Source organism: Sparus aurata, chromosome 17, assembly GCF_900880675.1.
Source record: "Sparus aurata chromosome 17, fSpaAur1.1, whole genome shotgun sequence".
Lineage (NCBI taxonomy): Eukaryota > Metazoa > Chordata > Actinopteri > Spariformes > Sparidae > Sparus > Sparus aurata.
The window spans coordinates 3,470,540-3,492,600 of record NC_044203.1 but is presented as its reverse complement, the minus strand read 5'-3'; the positions used below and the strand labels follow the sequence as shown (position 1 = coordinate 3,492,600).

The 22,061-nt window shown below is 42.1% G+C and overlaps 1 protein-coding gene across 1 annotated transcript in view; it reads right to left on the bottom strand.

The window, feature by feature from the left end:
* Positions 1-21,734, bottom strand: part of tgfb2 (transforming growth factor, beta 2) — an 83,184-nt gene extending 61,450 nt beyond the window's left edge. The window contains exon 1 of the mRNA XM_030393147.1: positions 20,373-21,734. Within this exon, the coding sequence (XP_030249007.1) occupies positions 20,373-20,718 (346 nt within the window). The 5' untranslated portion in view covers positions 20,719-21,734. The remainder of the gene's footprint in view (positions 1-20,372) is intronic.
* Between the last annotated feature and the right edge of the window lie 327 nt (positions 21,735-22,061).

The following is a 22,061-nucleotide window of genomic DNA, read 5'->3' as shown; positions in this document are numbered from 1 at the left end:
AAATACATAACCCAATACTTCTGTAAAGTAGTGCCAGTGTTTACATCTCTCCTCTCTTACACTCTCCATTTAACCCCAAAACCACTCGCTCACCAGTCCTCCGGCAACATGGAGGGAGACAAAGTATCTGTCCACACTGCCAAAGAAGACCTGAGCCGATTTCTCTTATGAGTTCAGGCCCAGACATCGTCCAGAGTTGCCCTTGTCAGACGTGACCTCAGTCCGGAACCGGAAGTGGAATGTTTACTTTTGATGTAGGGTGGCGTCTTGTTAGAGCATGCAGAGAGAGGTCTCATCCTTAATGATGCATGTTGTTGGGTTGATATCAATGAATGTATGTGGGCGTATCCACAATATCAACAAGAGAAAAGAAGACAATATACAGGCAAGAAGAGGACAGTCTGAAGCGTCATCATCACACCCACTCAATCGCTGCGAATTCTCTATTCACACACGGGCTCAGACATTGGTACTTTACTTTACCGCGACTTACGCAGTTTTTCATAAGTCACGAAAAACTGCGATAAATTTCCCATAAGGAATGAATGGGACGAGGTCAAAAAAGTCGCAAATCTGCGACGTTTTTCAAACATCTCCTGCTCTGGCATACGTTCACGTAGAAACACCATTCCAGCTTTAAAATGTAGGCACAAGTCCTGAGTATTTAAGTTGTATTTGAACTTTTTTCCTATGATGTGTAGTTTTTGAACTGTGATCCTTGAATGACGGTGAGTGATTTTGGAAAAATTCAGGGTTTTCAATGATTGTATATGGCGGAATGTTCGTGCAGCAGAGTGGCAGGGGCCAACTGACAGAGTGGTGGAGACTCAAAATTTATCTCAGAAATGTGACAATCCTGTCCACAAATTAGCCTCAAAAATACTTTCCAGAGTTGTAGCCACACTTGTCTTCTTTCTCCCAATGTGTCCACTTTATCGGTAGGATTTATGGTTTTGGATTTATCGACCGCTATCCGAAAAGAGTACGTCCCAACTGCCCTATGCACTCTAATGTAAATCGGGAGGAGGATTTTAAAAACTGCACCCTTTTTTACCTCGCTGCCATTTCCACATTTCTGAAGCTAGGACCACAAAACTTATGTATGATTATGACTATATAGCACTAGTTTGACGTCCCCGATGTGAGGCAGAAATCATTCTCAAATTAGCTCCCTCACAGTCCGTTGCTACGGGCCCTTGCCAACTGTCACCTAGCAACCAAAATCAGCTGGGCCAAGAGAGAGAGTGACAGACAGACAGACAGGAGACACACATCAGACAGACAGACAGACAGACAGGAGACACACATCAGACAGACAGACAGACAGACAGACAGAGAGAAATGTACACACACACACACACACACAGCCATGCTTAAGCGTGCACTCACATGCACACAGACGCACACACAGTATATTTCCCAACATTTAAACGACATTAAACGATTATTTTTTCACTCATTCAATGTGCGGCTTGATCGGACTCTGTATGCTATTATTCAGTTTTCTAGAATATTAATGTTTCACGTCGTAAGACGCGAACAGCTGCGAGACACTTCCCATAAGGAATGAATGGGATGAGGTCAAAAAACTTGCAAATCTGCAATGTTTTTCAAACATCTCCTGCTCTGGCATGCATTCACCTAGAAACACCATTCAAACTTTAAAATGTAGGCACAAGTCCTGTGTATTTGAGCTGCATTTGAACTTTTTTCCTAAGATGTATCATTTTTGAAAGGTGAGAAACTTTATAAAACTCTCAGAAATGTTCTCTTTCAGTGACGCTCCGAGCCACAAACTTTACTCAAAAACAGTGATATTTTCTAGAGTTGTAGCCACACGTGTCTTCTTTATCCCAATGTGTCTACTTTATCGGTAGGATTTATGGTTTTGGATTTACCTGCCTCTAACCAACAAAATGTTCTCTTTCCGTGACGATCCTGGCCCCAAATTAGGCTCAAAAACAGTGATACTTTCCAGAGTTGTAGCCACACTTGTCTTCTTTCTCCCAATGTGTCCACTTTATCGGTAGGATTTACGGTTTTTGAATTATCGACCGCTAACCGACAAGAGTAGGTCCCAACTGTCTCATGCACTCCAATGTAAATCGGCAGGACGATTTTCAAAACTGCACCCTTTTTTAACTCGCTGCCATTTCCACATTTCTGAAGCTAGGACCACAAAACTTAATGAGTGTGTTCTTTAAGGCCTTTCTGGCTCGGTCGTGAAAGAAAATTGACGATATCATGTATGATTTTGACCAAATAGCACTAGTTTGACGTCCTAGATGTGAGGCAGAAATTGCTCTCAAATCAGCTGTCGCAGGCACCGTTGCTACGGGCCCTTGTCAACGGTCACCCAGCAACCAAGGTGACCTGGGCCAGCAGAGAGAGTGAAGAGGATTTTCAACACACACACACACACACACAGACAGACACGCACATAACCACAGACACAGAACCACAGACACACATAGACACACAACCACAGACACACAGACAGACACTCACACAACCACAGACACTAGGAACACAAACACACAAACACACAACCAAAGACAGACATACACACAGACACACAAAATGTATGTTTAAAAGCACTTTTCTACACAAATTTAAGCTCTCTCTCTCTGTCTCACTGTCTACGTCTGTGACTCAAGCACTTTCCAACACAAGCTTAAGCTCTCTCTCCCTTTCTCTCTTTCTCTCTCTCTCTCTCTCTCTCTCTCTCTCTCTCTGAGCGTTGGAGTGAGTGTGCTGTGAGCGGAGCGATCGATCAGCTTTAGCGATTTATGAATGAATGGTAAACCTTTTTTTTAGGTTTACAGTGTACGTGTGTTGCAAGTTTGTAGGTGTGTGTGTGCGTGTGTGTTTTCTCGGGTTGGTGCAGTCGAGAGTGAAGAGGATTTTCGGCCAGTATAGACAAATCCGGCGCGAAATCTATGGGCGCCGCCATCTTGCCTGCTGCCATTACTGCGTGGCTGCGGACTGTGACTTGCCGGGGCCCTCTAATGGATTTTCAATGGAAGCATCCTGCTCGTGAAAATGTCAGGTGACTTTAAACGCCGGATTCAGGTGTATATTTTGATAAATAACCGCCGGTTCCAAATAAATGTCGGGTCTAATTATTATTTATTTTTTTAATTAAAGAAGGAGATGTGACCACTGACACTTTTTCACGTGTTGTGCTGCTTTCTGTCAGTCAGTATCACACTGATGATCACCATGGCTCCGGTGCAGCAAAAAAAATAAAAAGTTCAACTTCAAATTCAAACTTTCTGTCGTAAAATATGCAAAGGAACACTCGGGAGAAGCAGCTGCTAGACGTTTCTGTCGACCAGAAGAGAGAAAGAAATGGAGCTTCAGCGTCTGTCCGAGGAGGACAGCAGCAGGGCCAGGCTGACTGCTGGAGGGAGGAAGAAGGCTAGCGAGGAGCCTGAGATAAACATGCGGGGATGAGTTATCAGCAAACAGGCACGCCACGAGAGAGTGTCCCGCAAAATGATCAGGGCGATGGAGATAAATGTCCGCCACCGTGAGTGACAGCAGAGATGAGGAGTTATCTGTGAGTGCTGGTTGGCTGAATCGTTTCCTCCGCAGCAACAACTTCACTTGCAGAGGACAACTATTGCCCAGAAGGATGCCAGAGAATTCACCGAGAAGCTGGGTAAGTTTGTGATATTTTCATCCCGGATTTTTGAGAGGGAGGAATTAATCGCCTGCCCCAAAATGCCGCCTGGTGTCACAACATGTTCGTCCCGGCATTATTGAACAGCATACGTACTAAAAAAATAGGGGCGGCTGTGGCTCAGTGGGTAGAGCTGAGGACTAGTGACCAGAAGGTCACTGGTTCAAATCCCTGGCTCCCCTGGGTGGGACTGAGCTACAAGCCGAAGCATCCTTGAGCAAGATGCTGAACCCCAACACTGCTCCTGATGTGCAGTTGGCACCTTCGTGGCAGCCACTGCCATCAGTAAGGGCCCTGCGATGAGCTGGCGTCTCATCCAGGGAGCACCCTGGCCTTCGCCCATAGAGCCACTGGATTTGGCCCCAGTATCCCCGCTCCACCTTGAAAAAGGTGGTATAAAAGCGGTAACATCACCCGCGACCCGCATGGATAAAGCGGAAGAAAACGAACGAACGAACGTACTAAAAAAAAGAAACAGAAGAACATTTTCGCATCTACAGCTAACGTCTTCAACAACCGCTACGGGACCAACACGCTACTTCCTTAGCAGCAAAGCACCGCAGTAATGGCGGCGCTGCTTTACTTCCGTGTTTGGCCAGATTTGTCTATAGAGCCTGACACACAACCACAGACACTAGGAACACAAATGCACACACACAAACACACACACACACACAGACACTAGGAACACAAACGCACACAGACACACAACACACACACACAGACGCACACAACCACAGACACACAGCCACAGACAGACACACACACACATAGACACACAATCACAGACACAAGGAACACAAACGCACACAGACACAGACAGACACACACACACATAGACACACAACCACAGACACAAAGACAGACACTCACACACACACACACACAGACGCGCACACACACACACACAACCACAGACACTAGGAACACAAACGCACACAGACACACACAAACACACACACAGACAGACGCACACAACCACAGACACACAGACAGACACTCACACACATACAGACACACACACACACACACACAGACACACAACCACAGACACTAGGAACACAAATGCACACAGATACACACAAACACAACCACAGACAGACAGACACACTCACAGACAGAGACACAGACACACACACAGACAGAGACACAGACACACACACACACACACACAATGTGTGTTTAAAAGCACTTTTCTACACAAATTTAAGCTCTCTCTCTCTGTCTCACTGTCTCTGTCTGTGACTCAAGCACTTTCCAACACAAGTTTAAGCCCTCTCTCTCTCTCTGTGTAGCCTCTCTCTATTTTTCCATAATACAACTTTTGGCACTTAATTTCTACCTCACCTTTGAGCAAATCCAGACAAATTATACATTAAAACGTGCGTCTCGGTCACCCGTATGATGTGCTTCTACTCTTCTTCATAGACATGAATGAGACCAGGTGAAAAGATCGAAAAAAATATTTCAAAGGTCGACATCTCTGGCATACGTTGACCAAGACACACCATTCAAACTTTAAAATGTAGATACAAGTCTAAATTATCAACGTGGGAGTCAACTTTTGCTGTAGCTTTCATAGTTTTTTTGTCACGGGGCAAAGCGCACAGCCCACTCTCGCGATTTCCCGGCGGGGAATTGTCTAGTTAATGTTGTTCCAGGGCTAACACTGAAAACTGACCAATCAAGTTTTAGTAATGTTGTAACTTAGAAAAAAGTCAGGAAAAATACCCACGTAGGAAAAGTTATAATTTCAAACACATGGTTATGTAATGCAATGTAATGATAAAACAAACATGTTTGTAACACAAACCATGTTTTCCCAAACCTAACCATTTTTTTCCCCTTAAACCTACCCAAGTATCTTTGTTCCCTATAGCTAACCAAGTATTTTGGCTCCCTAAAGTTAACCAAGTAATTTTGTTCCCAAAGTTAACAGAATGTTTTTGTGGCGTAAACCTAATCTATTTCATTTGTGTAAACCTAACCAAGTATTTATGTTCCCTAAACCTGACCAAGTATTTTTGTTCTCTTAACCTATCAAAGTGTTGGTGTTCCCTAAATGTAACCAAGTATATTTCTTGTGTAAACTTAATCCATTTAATTTGTGTAAACCTAACCAATATGTTCCCTTAATCTATTCAAGTATTTTGTCCATGTATTTATTTTCCCTAAACCTAACCAATTATTTTTGCTACATAAACCTGACCATGTATGTTTGTTGCCAAAACCTAACAGCAAAACAATTTGAAAAGAAACAGCAATGTTTGTGAAAAGGAATAAGTGAACAGTTAATCAGTATGTTTCAAATGGGCTATGAACCCCAGTTTAATCTTGGGGTGGAGTTCCGACAAAGGGCTTTAGTCCAATGTTCACACTTAGCCACAGCAGTGCATACACTTACACATGGCATTAACTGTCGATATAAACCGGGCTACTCCTTTTAGTCTTTCTAAAAGTGACACATCCTGCCTGCAGATTCTGCCTTGCAGATTCTTCTCTTGGAGAAGTCTGTTTGGAGGCTGACCTGAAACTCGTGCCGAACAACAATTTATGCCCTTGGCAATTTACACACTACAGGAAGTATCTTCACACTGCTAGTACCTGACCAGACAACTATTCACTCTGCAATTAGATTCCCAGCACTAAGTCTATCATTGCTGCAGTAGAGCTGTTATTTTAGCTCCCTTCAATTGCTTCAGTGAGTGTTCACACTGATTTCTTGGGGTACATTCACGGGGCAAACTAGATAGCTTGCAAACTCTAATGTATGCTTTTAATGTGATTTTCCAAGACAAATGCTGTTTAAAACCCAGGTTCAGTGAGTGTAATGTGGTGAATTGTTACCTGATGGGGAGCTAATTACTGCCTTTGAATTCAGCTCACTAAATAAAAGCAGAGCAACATGTGGTCTTCATTTGTTTTGTAAATAAGCAGTAAATCTTTGGCTCACCATGTTCACTACCTCTAACAGCCTTTCTTTAAATGGTGTTTGAAATCCTCACAAGGCTTATTAGTCTTCTGAGGGGCACTTACACAGCAAACAGCAGTGTAAATCAGATGCCACAGATTAAAGCAGCGGCAGATGAAGGAACAGATTACTGCAGCGTGTGCAGTGAGTGCAGAGGCCACAGGATGTGTAGGTTTATGTCACCAGCAGTGTTGGCAAAGTGTAATCAGTCCTTCCAGAGTTTTTTTGTGATTGTTGCGGGGAAAAATCCTTGATTATGCGGCACGTTTTCTAAACATTAAATATGGATAAATAAAATATAAAAAAATAAAATGTGTGCTTCCTGTTTTACAGAGGTAGCTATACAAAATATACATCTTCTGTTGAGATAAGTGCTTCCAATGCACAAAGTGCAATCTCTTACTGTAACGTAAATTTACATACTACTAATATACTTACAACTGTAAGGTTTTTGAAACTAGTATGATTTTTTTGTTGGCAAATGAGACTGATTTGCGGGCTTCATCATGGCTTCATCGCGGGGTTTGCAGCTTTTCGTCGTGTAATTACGTCACTTCATAACGTCACTTCATAACGTTCCCATGGCAACAGGGGAAAATGGCTGCTCTTGTGTGAAGTAAATGCAACATTTTTCAACTTTCTGCTAAGATATATGTGACTCTTTTGCAACGAAAATGCAGTGATTATGAAATCATGAAAGCTCGCATATTTTGCGCGGAAATCTGCAATTAATGCGGCGAAAGTGCGGCGTATTTGAAAAAATGCGACCCCCGCATAAATATGCGGACTTTAACTGATTATGCATTGAATTATGCGATCGCGTAATTGCGTTTTTCTGGAGGGACTATGTAATGTATTTCATACTATCAGTTACTTTCATTTGAATATGATAAGTTACAGTATTACTGCTTCTGCAGATCAATGCTTTACATTATATTTGTGTTACTTTCACAAAAAATTACTGCAAAACTACAACTAGGCATTATAGAATGAAGAGGCTAATATTGTTTAAATACTATAGCCTTGGATAAACCTGGACTAAAAAAACATTTCTGAGCTGAGGCTTCTGCTCCAGTGAAACCCACCTACCTACCCTCCTCATTTTAAAGTGGCAGCAAAGACACACGAAAGAGCCGATTGGCCTTCCAAAATGGTTGTGCCTCATCTCATCTCCAGGAGAAGAGGGGGAGAAAAAAACAAATGCAAGTACTCACATTAATAAAAACAAACAAAAACTTGAGACGCAGCTCTCTGTTGGAGATATTTAAATTTCCAAGGAAAGATGATATTCAACTTGAATGAAATGATGTTAGCATTAGGGGGTGTAAACTACACAGACAGAGATGGCTGCAGTTTTTAGAGCCGAGCACCTGGCTGTTGCCTGAACTAACAGCTGTTGGTTTAAATGTTCACTCAACTTTATTTTCTTATAGAACACAGGTGTGGCCGATGATGACATTAAGTAGTCAGACAGACTAAATACTCTACATTAATATTATAAACTACAGACAATAGGTCATAGTTGTTGTCTTTATTAACATTGGACAGATTTAACTTATTTAATTTAGAAACACAAGCCCTTTGGTTAAATGGAATGTGAGGATTCTTACAACAACATCTGTACAGATCTGAAGGTGGTAACATGTTACTCAACATAAGAACTTAAGAAGTGTTATATTACTCTGTTATTACTAAAATTAATATGTCACTGCAAAGCATTACTTCTGTAGCACATTACTCCCCCAACATGTAGCAGGAATCCTCCGGAACATTTGAAAACATAACAAGTGGGCTGACTGTGTTTTATGTATTTCAGTTTCACAAAAAGAAAATCATTTATTCAGCCTTGAAGAATTACACAGGTAAGAAGGGGCTATGTTTAAAGCCTAACCTAGCAGGAGAGGGCTGGGACATCAAATATTGGACATCAGGCACAGGAACTAGGGAGAGCAAGGCAGCAGATGAAAGACGGGAGAAAAATCCCAGCAACATGCGATCCCAAGATAGTGCTGCTGCTTGCAATGGGGAAAAAACAAGATTTTGCTCAATCCAAAGTGTGTTCCAGTTTATGTCAGTTTCAGTGGATCCAGTAGTTTTCACGTTTAAAGGACGCACTAAACGTCCATAAAAAGCTCTCAAACCACCCCTACAGCAAGATATAATGGCTTTATTTAGTAAGTGGATTTGGCTGTATTTGGCTTAACAATAAGACTGTATGACAGACCTATTCAACTGGTGGCCCCTGGGCTGAATGTGGACCTTAATCATTTTGTTTAGTCGGCTAATCGGTCTATTCATTAGTTGTGTCTGTTGCGAGGCACAAAATACTTGTTTTATTAAAAAGTTTTAATCCAGGCTGTTTAGTCAGAGGGAATTTATGACAATCAAACTGCCAATTTACTTCTACGATTAAAAATGTGCATTGTTTTTTCCCCCTAGTTTCTTTCAAAATATAATAATTATTTTTTTATTATGAAAAACTAAACTAATTATGAAAAAAAGAAACTGCATTGTTTAACACATTTCACTTAAGAGTTTTACAGGCCCCTTGGCTAAAATTTGGTTCATTGACAAATGAAGTTGAATATGTCTGCTGTAGGGTACGGTTAAGATTAGCTAAATAAAAGCATTTCATCCAAGTAAGGGAATGGTGGTGGTCATTCTTCAATAAGAGGCAGAATGTAAAGCTCTGGTGCTGCTATCAGCCCAACCTTTACATACTCATTTACTCTGCACTACACTGTGCTGTTATATGAATGTCATCATCAAGACTCGCTGAATGAAAATAAGCTAAGTTCTCTTTCCTATTATAAATGTACACACAGCCGCATTTCAAAATAAATGTAAATAGAAAAAGAGAGCAGGTCACATGTGTAGACAGTGTTATGTACTGCAGACACAGAAGGGTCAGTGTGGAGGGAGGAAGCTGAAACGCTATAGCTCTCCAGAGACACACAATCAGCTGGAGGGCACACCAGCCCCAGCACACAGACATTCTGTCCACTCAGCTCCAGTGCAGCCACATCAACAGTGAAACAGTGTGTCAGCAAGCCCACACTGTTCAGAGCAAACAGAGCATTTTACCTTTTGTACACTTGTTAACTGTGTTTCAGGGCACTGAATACAGATCTTTGGAAAACTCCTCAACACCCATGATATTCTGAAACTGTTAGCAGTGTTAACATCTGGACGAGCAGATAAGAGAGTTTTGGAAAGAATGGCATGGACACACGCTCCTTTTTCTGATCATGTCTCATCAGTTTAGCAAGAGAGTATGTGTTATCATATCATGGTCTTTGCATAGTGACAGAATGGATGTCATATTGTCATTTGTCTAAATCTAAATCTATTATTCTATTTACAAATATTACAATATTAATCATACAATTATGGAAAGAGAGACAAAAAATGACTGCAGACAATATTTGAATAAAAGCAGCATTATCCAGGAGGGTTCTGTGGAGAGCAGTCATGAGTCAGTGCCATTTTTATCGGACCAGAACCTGTTGCCTCGGCTCCAGCCCTGAGGCCTAATTTATAATGTGGTTTCTCTCTTGTGACAAATGTACTTATTATAAGTCGCTTTGGACAACAGCGTCTGCTAAATGCCCTAAATGTAAATGTAAATGTATAATGCTGTGCATAGGATTCACATGTGTGAAAGGTGGGTCACGGACCAAGAACATGCTTACTGCGAAATTATGCTGATTTATAACACCATGTGCACGCACGCCCTACATCAGTTTCCCTTTACAACTTGAAATGTGGCACATCTCTTGCAAGCTTCATGGAACGCCCACAGTTGCCCATGAACAGTCAGTGAAATGCCCCTAATAAATATTCATTGACACTGACTGCATGAAGATGATCACGGAAAACACACAGAAAAAGAGTAAAAAGAAATTTCACAGCGTTAAATCAAAGGTCTTGTTATGATAATTAAGGTAGGCACAGTGTAGGCGTTTTAAATAGAAAAAAAAAACAGGACTTTTGCACAGGAGGCCAAGGTTTAAGTCCCCTGTGTGACCAAAACTCAAAATTCAAGCCTAACCATGAAGCTATCCTCAGTCTAACCAAAACTCATTCCAAAACTCACAATATGTGAAATGTTTGTCAGCAAAGATCTGTGTTGACAGGAGCAAACATGTTCAGCACAATGAAAAGAGGCTCTGTAAGCAAAGTAAACACAAAAATACGAAAACACCATTCTATGAATATATGAAATGCTTGATGGTTCTTAAGAAATAATAAAATGCTAGTTTGAGCAACACTCAGAGAGTAACATAAAACGTCATACAGACAGCAGAAAAAGGCCAACGGGGCAGGGAATGTGATGGACCTGCTGCTTTTCTACTGAGTGGACAACGTTGAGAGCTGTGGTCTAGCCTGATGAGCCGCTGTTGGTTCGTTGAGGGTTGGTAAGTATACACTGAAATAGTAGACTGACACATCCTGTGTGTGTTGACCTTTCGGACCTTTGAATGATTAATCATGTTCATATTTAGTATTTTATTAATCATGACAAGATTTGGGGAGTGATAGGTCTTAGTAGATCAAAATGATCTTCAGGGAAAACAAGGTGACTAAAGGGTCACTCCACTGATTTTGCATTGCATTTCCATAAGTCTGATTTAAAAATGAATGTGCAAAGCATCTTTTACTCCTTGGTGTAGGCCAAGCTTAAATGTTGGATAATGCATTTCCCCTGATGCAATAAAGAGCAGTATAAGAAGTAGTCTTCTTTTGACAGACTGAAGGAGTAGTAGAAATCCTGCCCCTTCCTCCCCTTCCTCAGTGGACCTTATTTGTGGCCAATGGGATGAGCCAAACACATTTACGATCCTGTTTGACTTTTTTTTCAAGTCAAAAAAGTGTCAGTTTGTTGTAATTAAAGTTAAATCTGGCTGCCAACTGGGCTCATAAAAGGTTGTACAAAAGATGAAAATCACAATAAATCTGCTCATATTGACAACTGCACTTATATTAAAGGAGAGTTGGTCAGTTCTGTGAGCTGCTAATATACAGGAGCAGCTCTACAAAGTTTAAGTTACGAGTTTTGGTGAGCGTTCAATGAGACGACGTCACGGACGAGACTGTTGGTTGAGTAGTCTTTATAATGACACTTAAAATTTTCAGTCAGATATTTCAGATAGTTGATGACAAACTGAGACTTCATTAACTTGGACAAACATCATACAGTATTTGTGATTCATGACACAATTCAAAAGGGATTTCTCCCAGTTGACTATTTTTTTGTAAACATTAGATAGATAGATAGATAGATAGATAGATAGATAGATAGATAGACAGATAGATAGATAGATAGATAGATAGATAGATAGATAGAGAGAGAGAGAGAGAGAGAGAGAGAGAGAGAGAGAGATAGATAGATAGATAGATAGATAGATAGATAGATCAAATAAAATGTTGAGGTAAATGAAACATAGCACAAAAAATAAGGACATTTGTGTTTGGTAGATTATTTCTTTGTTGTAACAATGCTTCTTGGCAATAAATCTACTGTTGGAAAGCCTGTTTATTTCCATTTTAAATGGTGCCACATTTGTAAGGAACATGCATTTATGGGATGAGGGTGGGTTGCGCCCATGAAAAATTTTGCCAAGTCTTTTCTGCCAAACAGTTTATACTGCAATTGACTCTTGTTTGGTGTTTGGTGGACTGGATGATTGAAGCAAGACATACTGGCAATTTAACAATTTATCACTGTAACAAATAGGAGCCTCAGTAGCACGTGAAAGAACCATATACAGCCACAACAGCCTGGCACCTACTCCTCATGCTGGTCACCAGCCTGGTCAAACACTGTTGTGAGATTGCAACCCATTCTTCATCCAGCATTTGTTGCAAGTGTTCAATGGGGTTGAGGTTAGGACTGCTGTGGGATTATGGGATTGCCAGTGGTTGCAGAATCTCACCTCAATATTTTTCTGAATAGAGATTGCCTCCATGGATGACAAAGCTCATTTTCCAGGGAGTGAGATGCCGCCCTCACACCACCAAAAAAGATGGTACTCTATCCATGAAGCAATCAGCATAGTGTTCTCTGCATCTTTTCCACACTTGACCCCACGATCCAACTGCCATAGGCAGAATCTGAACTCTGAACATAACATTCCACCATAAATTCGGGTTCCAGCACAAATGGGCCTGATGGTGAGGGGCAGTCATGGTACACCTCCTGGCAGCGCTGTGATACTAGAGATTGGCTGCGTACAGTCTGTTCCAGATTGTCTGGGCAAAAAGCCATCGGCCGTATCGTCCTGCAAACCTGGCCTACAAATCTGTAGACTACCTGCGGTTCTGACAGTGCTGACAGGGTGAGGAAACGGTCTTCTTGGGGTGTTGTCTTCTTGGGACGCTTCACGGCCTGTCTCTGACAACTCCATTATATGGAACTTGGCCTTCAGTTTGGAGATGGTACTAGGGCTCACTCCAAATAATGCCGCAATATGGTTTTGCAGAACACCAGCTTGAAGTTGCGCCATCACATGGACTCTATCCAGACCAGTCAAATGAAAAACAAATCCTTGGAGCTGACACCAATTGACCCCTGTAGCAGCCACCATACCTTTTTAATTAGACCCTCCCAGCCGGGTAAACGCTCATGTTTTTCAAAACATTGCCCCCCACCATAGTCATGACTATGACATATTCAAATGTTTACTTTGTCCAGAGCCAGAGAAGACACTGTGCAACTCTTTTCACAAGCTGAGTAAAAGTCCTTCCTGACAGTTGTGTGTAAAATGGAATGAATTCCCCTTTAACATGTCATGTCAGTAGGCAGACCTTAAAAGTTAGCAGCAGCCGTGTGGGCAACTGCAGATAAATGCCATTAGGCTAACAGAAGGGCAGGATAGGAAGAAATAGGACTGGGTCGGGGGGTGCTGGTTGGAGGGGTCTTCCGTCCACCCGTCAAAAGCCCTCAACTGAGTGTCTCTCCTGCTGGAATTTTCCATGGAGCGAGTGAAAGGCAGGGCATACACACAATGCCTCACAGCTGACTGGGTTTAAATAGACGACTGTGAGACCTGGGACAGCGTCTCCAGCGCCTCCCACACACACCCCCACACTACGTCACCCTTCTCACCCCGCTGCCCAGCATTTATGCAAAGCTTCAAGGGCCATTGTGCTCAACATTGCTGCCTCTGCGGACTTCCTGGCGCCCAACCAAATACGGCTGATACCCTGTTTGGTTGGTGTGTGTGTGTGGTGTGTGTGTGTAATATTTGCTTTCACAGCAACTCACGCTCACACGTCAAGTGAAAGAGACTACATAAACAGAGCTGGAGCTGAAGGGTTAACTGCTTGATCCCTCTCCTGTAAGACTGCGTCTCCAGATGTGAGGACCTGGCCAGTGTCACCAGCTCACATGAATGGGAATCAATTCTGGCCTCTTTCCTCCCTGCGTGTTGACTCAGTATTATTTATACCCCGTAAATGCTTTCCTGACTGCACTTGGCATGAGGCCCAATCTATTCATATTTAAGGTATTTACACAAGAGGCAGGGCCAAGCATAACATTTAATGCAAAAATACACCTCAGGGCATACAAAATGTCATGCTAATTTATTTTTGCTTCAGTTCATGTGCTTACATTTCTGATGTGAAGGGGAAAACCATATCAGGGTGAATGGCACTGCAGCTTTATCTAATATAATTATTGTTTCTACGGTCATGCCTTTCCCCTGATGTTTCTTTGATCTACTGAAGGAGAAATTCATCTCCTCCACATTGGAGGTCAAAGGTCAGGAGTTGTCAGCAGAGAACTGTACCTACGCCCTCTACTTAAAGGATTATTACACAAACGGGGCTTCCTCTGCAAACTGTTCGTGGTTTTAAAAATTAAACAACTGGTTGTAGGAGATCAACACACCACATATGTAGAGACATTCACAGGTTTTCAATCACATCCTTGACACATCTTGAGAATGTAAGATTTTATTTCTAATGTTGGGCTTCATTTGTACTACTTCCTTCAGATGGAGTTGTTGAGGAGTAGTTTTCAACAATGTTCAAAACCTAGAGATAGCCACACATTGGCCCTCATTTATCAAACGAACGTACGGCAGAAAACGGCGCGTACGACCATTTCCACACAAGCTTTGGCATTTATCAGTTTGGAAGTGAGCGGAAGCTACGATCAGATCTCACGTCAGGTCTGAGCTCATGTACGCAAATCTGAGTCTGTGGATTTGCGGTGCAGCACAGCAAAATCTGTCTGAGTCTGAAAATAATTATAAAACAAACCTCAGCTGTCATTAAGCATAAGCAGTCACATATTTAGAACGGATCAACAGATTCTTAAAACGAATAAAACTAAATAAAAAAAAAGATTTAATAAAAAAAAAAGCCCACGTTTTTACTGATACCACTTTTTTGTTAAATAAAATATGACAACTTATTAGCGGAATACCTAATAACCCCGCTGGCAAACCCTGCTACAGAGCAGGAACGCAGATTCAATAGTGCGCACACACGTGTCACAGTGGAGCGCTGCTTCAGGTGGCTGATGAGCAGGTGGCTCCGTCTTGACCAGCAGGGGGAACGCTGCTGTATACACCAGAGAAAGTGTGCGCTATTATTTTGGCCTGTTCAGTTTTGCACAACACTGCCAAGATGCCAATCTCCATCTTGGTAAAGTTTATCTTCTTGCCAGTGTTTCTTCTCTCCATGTTCGACCTCAGTGGGCGAGGCCGTCGAACCAGGAATATTTAAGGGCCTAACATGTTAATGACGATCTTATTCAGCCACCGCATTTATCAAGACCCGATCATTCGTACGCTGAGATTGGTCAGATACGAATGTTTCATAAATCACACGTGTGTCCTGTCGTAAGACCTCTGCGCTCAGATCTGCACCCGTTTTCACACAAGATTGATAAATGAGGGCCATTATGTTTACTCAACATAACTGGGTTTTATTTGGTTGCCTGTCACTTGAACTTCCAGGATAGAGTCAGAAAGTGAAGGGGAAAGTTGGCGAACTAGACTAAATGTAACACGAATAAAAATAAAACATTACATCTACATGTCAGAGTGATGTAGATGGATTTTTATCAGCAAAACTCATATTCCCTCATCAACATTCTCAGGTTCTCAATTAACATTGGGCATATATCCAAAATACTGCAAAATAGATGCTTTTGCTTTTTGCTTTGACAACAAATCCTCTGTCATTATCTTGTCAGTCAACTCTCCTTACTCTCATGACATTATCAGTGAAATGTGACTCGTGCTACGCTGCTGCTGGCCCCACTGCTGCACAGTCGATGCCTGTAGCAGTTTATAACTGTATCATCCTTCATCCGACCTACATTTTGAAAAAAATTACAGTGAGAGTGGGGGGCACATAATGTAATCCGCGTGTGCCCGAACACCACCTAACACTAATTACCGCAGCAAGCCTAATGTTGATGAAGAAAATTTCCCTCCAGCTACATTCAGCAGTCAGACCCAAACAAGCTGATAAGTGTGAATGCCCACACAAAACAGAGAGCTACACTGGATTCCATGTTAGATGCTGTTATACAAGGACAAGTGGGTCATAAATGCGACTAAATACATTCAAGCAGATATCCACCAAGGTGGTTTTAAACGGAGTGCGAGAAGGTCCAACCTCACACTGACAGAGGTCCAGTTGGGTCAAATCATTAACGACTACTGAGCTTACATGTTAGCAGACATGTTTTTTGGATATGAGAATGCCTACATGAATTCCTATTCATCAATATTAGACCCTCAAAGAAATCCTCTCTTATGACATGTGGAAAAAGTTCTACTGATCCGTGGAAGATGTGTCTGACTTCAAAGGTCAACTTATTATCTTTGTCAAGTTAAAGATTCAGATGACGATAACAATGTAACTAATACAATTTGGGATCATTGTTATTTATGTCTAACTTCAGCACCAGCACTAACACTACATCTGGAGAGGAAATCATCACATTATGTTTAGTTCATTCCCTCCTTCTTTTAGAGCTGCTTCCACATTAAATGACCAATAAAGAAAAAAAAGACTCTGAATGATCCCTCTGCCCGTCACAATAGGTGCTTCTGTTCTAATGCCTCCAACAAGCTCTTCAGTGAAGATTAGGACTCTGCTGTGTGAAGTTTACCCACACTGGAAAGCAGTTGGACTGCAGGGCCAGTGTGTTCTGTTTACTGCTTTACAGCTGGAAGACCAGTGCACCAAGATTTCTCCACAGCCATGTAGTAACATTATAATTCAGACAGATGACTGACAGCTTTTTGGCTGGAACCTGATAAACTGGAGGGAGTACAGTGGGGCTCAATGGGCCTTAATGGGTCAACTCAAAATCAACAAAAAAGTATTGGAAAAACAATGTACCTGTTACCCAGAGTGAACAAAGCCAAAAACTCAATAAACACTCTGATATTGTCACTTCAACCTGGAAATAATGAGAAAGCTTGAGGATTCAGAAAGTTATTAAATGTATTTGTTATTCTAAGAAAAGGGGGGCTCTCTGTGCCACATCATAGCTAGAGTAAAGGTTTCTAGGGGGCAGTGCATGGAACTAAAACCTACCAAACTCGATCAATTGTACCTAAAGTGAGCACACCTTTAGATGATCAATACATCAAGCTTAATTCTCTGGTTTGATCTTTGTGAAGAACGATTTATACGCAGCAGGATGATGAGCCCAAACAACTAGAGAAGACCATGGAGTCATGACTGTCATGGACTTTCCTCCACAACCCACTTCACCATTTATAGGGGTACTTGAAGATTGAGAAAGCCAAATACTCTGTGACATTACAAGACACTTTGTGGAACACTATCAGATCATACTGGGATGACATGAGTCAGCAGATGTTCCACTAACTTGTGGAGTCCATGCAGCTCAGTGCATGCTGTCATTAAAGCAAAAGAGGGACATACCAATACTAAACCCACATATTCTGAAATTCAAGGACATTTTACAAAGATTTATCTTTTCACTCATAATGTTAAGCTGATATTATTATTTATAATGGAACACATATAGTTTTACATTTGAAACAAATGTAAAATGTAAGTATTTTGAATGCTGGTTTCAGACTTTTGCATCCTACTATATAGAAAATATATAAATATTCTGCCATAAAAAAGATTGGCTGTAATATGCATAAAGATAACATAATGATTCCATGTGTTAAATATATTGCCAGTCTCAATGCCTGGCAATCTATATAATCTGATAAAGAAACTTTAGAAAAGTTTTTATTTTTTTATTGTTGTTATTGTTTTGTTATTTTAGGCTCGTAGCCTTGCAAACGTCTAAAGACAAGGGAGGGTTTAACCCACCAGATCTTTAACATAAGGCTTCACTATGCACACATTTCTATTAGTCAGTTAGACCTGGTCAAACACTGCAGGAAATATTTTTCAAACCCATGCCTTGATTTTTTGTACAATGTGTGGAAGAAACTACATAGCTACACAGAAGAATCCACAAATGTGGATACCACTGTGGGATCACCCACCGGTTATAACCCCGCCAGAAGGCTTCATTCATATGGGGTAACATGGAACTAAAGTACTATTAAACTAGCTGAGATTTATCATTACGGATAGATAATTGTTTACAAGCAAAATATCACTAATTTAAATGCAAAAAATATCTGTAAAGACATTAAAAAATAAAATATAATCTAAATTTTCCAGCTCTGAAAAGAGCTTGGGTCTGAACCTAAAATGTGATTCATAAAAGAAGGGACAGGACAAGTTCTGAAGAACAGCTCAGTCTGTCTCCACGAATGCCTCACTAAAACTAACTCCACTTTAGACATTACATAGCTATTACTGAACGACCCATAGGATGTGGAGGGTGAGAAAGCAGTTGTTGGAAATGCTCTTCAAATAAAGGATCCTATCTACATAAGGTATAGGAATGTGTAACTGTTTAAAAGTTTTAGATTTAAGTTTTCTGGAGAATTTGTGATGGGACGGTTTGTATTTAGCCCGATGCTGCACTTCCTATTATAGACTGCCAAACTCAATAAGTGGATTTCTGTTGCTTTTGAGGCCTAAAATTGTATTATTTTGTACCTGGAGAGAGCAGCGCTCCACATATGGACATGAATATATGCTGTCTAGACAGGTGCAACACAATATGAGGCACCTGTCGTGGCAACAGTGCCCTTAAGACAACAGATGGATTAGTTACCATATGAAAGTTGTTTTTTTTCTGAAGCTGCAATATGTAGGAATTGGTCACCTGTTAGATTCACACTCAAAACGAATAGGGAGGAAAATATCACCAAAGAAACCGCTTACTGCTGCTAACTGTAGCTGCTCTTAACTAGTTAGCTCAGTTAGCCGTGCAGTAACAAGTTTGGACCAGGAGAGTGTTACCCCTAAATCCCACCAGATCCGTGTTGGGTCCATCTCTGCTCTGCCACAGCAGTGAAGCTGATCTTTAGTCTTTAGTCTAGTCTATGTGTGAAGCTCCACTGGCTCCACCACGCTGCGTATCTTTTCCACTGCAGCTCCGTCATTCAGCAGACACAGAAGCCTTGTGAATCTGCTACGAAAGGGTCCGGATTGCCGGAGCTGCACGGTGTAGAGATTCAGCCGAATTCAGCACAGAGCATACAGGAAGTCTAGCACAAAAAGAACAACCTAACATCCGGTTAATTTTCAGAATAAAACACTCCATGTTGACACCAGCACAAAATCCTAAAAAAAGAGATGGAAACACGGTTGGAAACACTGGTTGTTGTTTGTGTTTATAACACAAATACATAACTGTGGTTGCGCATGATTCTGTAATTATCGCGGGAACTCAGTCTCGCAACTCCAGCTATCTAGCAGTGCTGCACTCAAAGCAATGCCGTCGGGTTGCCGTGCGGAGCAAAACCGTACCAGAGCCGCTCTGCAACGCACACGCATCCTGTGAAATTCCGGGGTTAGTCTTTACAACACTAGCACAGGAGTTTTATACCAGGTCAGTCCAGGGTTAGCATGCTAACTTCAATAGGTGTCTCTGCAATACAGTTCACAGACTTAATGTCACAACGGCTATTTATTCACATTATGTCGACAAGTTGCCCTTTTAATAAAACACCCAGTTAAACTGATGCACAACTATATCCACGCATTTTATCTTCTTTTCTGATTTAATCATTTTAATTTATTCATCACTTATTTTGAAGACTTTATTGCTTCTGCATCTGTTTTTCCTGTTTGTCTCTTTTTTTGTGTTCATTAAAAACTCTGAGGACACAGACACCTCCAGAGGGCAGAAACTTAATACAGCTGACTTTGCATGTTTATGACGGGTGGTTAAAAAATGTGTTTAAAAATGACTGTGATCTTTTGAAATGCTCTCCTGTTGTTCAATATGACGGTAAAACATAGAGATGTGTGATGTGAGTGACATGTGCAGAGCGCAGGGCTGACTGAGGGCCCGGCGCTCTGCAGCACTCTAAGGAGGAGAGATTGTTGATGTCTGAAGAGAGCAGCTCTGCTCCAGCTCTCCTACTCTACCTGGCTCTTCTCCACCGCACTCATCCAGCAGAGCATGATGGGACGGATTCTCCAAGACTATGACAAAAAACACGTGACCACATACAAACGCCGTTTGGGGCTCACGGGCTTTAAACTTCAAACTCCAGCACCACTGCTGAGTGCACATAGGACTGGCGCGCGCGCGCGCACACACACACACACACACACACACACACACACACTTACTCTCTGACGGATAGAAGGGCTGCATATCGATCTTGTGCACCTCTTTGGCGTAATACTCCTCCTCACTCCGCTGCCGCTCGCACGTCGCCGCCCGTTCGTTTGCCTTCTCCTGCAGCAGGTCCCGGGTGCTGTTGTAAATGGCAACAATGTCCCGGGACACGTCCTCGGGCTCGGGGAAATCCTCCGGGGGGCTGGTGAGCTTCAGTTTACTCAGGATCTGTCCTCGGATGGCCTCTATGCGCTTCTTCTTGAACTGATCCATGTCCAGCGTGCTGCATGTGGACAAACTGAGCGCCACGGTGGCTAAATCCAACGTGAGGAGTAGACTGACGATACACAGGTTCATCTTCTGCTCCAGCGTCTACAAATCTCAAAAAAAAAAAAAAAAAAAAAGATTCAGGAAAATATTCACCGAGGCGGTTTAAATATCGCCAGGCAGACGCATTTCTTGGACAAAATCAAAGTCGAGAGCATTTACGCATACGAGCCAAGTGGCCCCGAGCAGTTATTTCAAGATCGTATGGTTCAACTTCCCCGCTGTCAGTAAAGTGTTCCTGAAAATCCATTCAACTGTCCTGAAACAAAAGAGAGACGTTATTCGGTCAGAAGGGATCGCATGGATCTCCTGCCGGCTGACAGTTAGCGCACAGAGTGCGTAAATGTGCCGCTGAATGTGGCCAGAGGTGGCCCTTCGGAGATCAGACGGATGTGAAATACATGGCTGAATAGAAAAGAGTTCTAACGAGCTGAGGGGTTGCAGTCAGCGGGACGATCAGCCGTGTAGCCTGCGGGACTGAGCACACCTCCACCGCATCAGAGCGCTCGGCTCGCTGCTCTCCAACCGCACCTCAGACCGGCCCCAAAGTTTCTAGGTGTCAAACTTCAGTGCGTCGATATTCATCTCTCGTATCCCCCAGACAGATAAAAACAAACTTCTTTTGAAAAATTAAAAATCAAACCCGGTACTGGCGTTCAAGGTACGGATACGTTTGCGAAGTTTGTCTGACGCCTTAAAGCATAATCAGAAATCTGTCCAAAGTTGTGATTTCACGATGACACGTCTTCCTTTAAAGTAGCTCAGTACAATAATAAAGAGCGGAGTTTGCCTTCGGTGCGGCTGCAGGTCACTTTCACACGTCTTCCCTCACCCCATCTAGTTGGGGAATGGCTCGTCTTTTACGCGTGCCAAGCGGACAGCAGCAGCCGCGAGATTTATAAGGGACTAAAGTTACAGCGTGCTCCCCCCTCCGCCGCGTTAAACCGAGGTTGTGGTCATCAGTGTCGGAGAAGGGGACCCCTTCAATTTTAAGTTACGAGACGATTTATTGTAAATAGGAGTGCTCACTGTGCCCATTGGGACAGCGATGCAACGGCTAATGGCCCATTGGCTCATAATGCGTCGTGACGCAGGGTCCTAAAGCCTGTCAGAGTCAGGTAGCAGAAATCTTTTCTCTCTCGTTTTCTACACTTGAAACTATTTCAGCTTCTCTCCATTTGACAGTTCTTTCAGCCACATGTTCAACTCTTTATGGTATTTTGGTATCTACTCTTGACTTAAATTAATAAACTTTCCCATTCAAGAGTCCTGCCACCTGAGGGAATGTAAAAAATATGGGAGGCATTGTGAGAACCATGTCTGATTATAACAAGAGATAGGATGGACTGGGCTGTAATCAATCAGCACTTTCC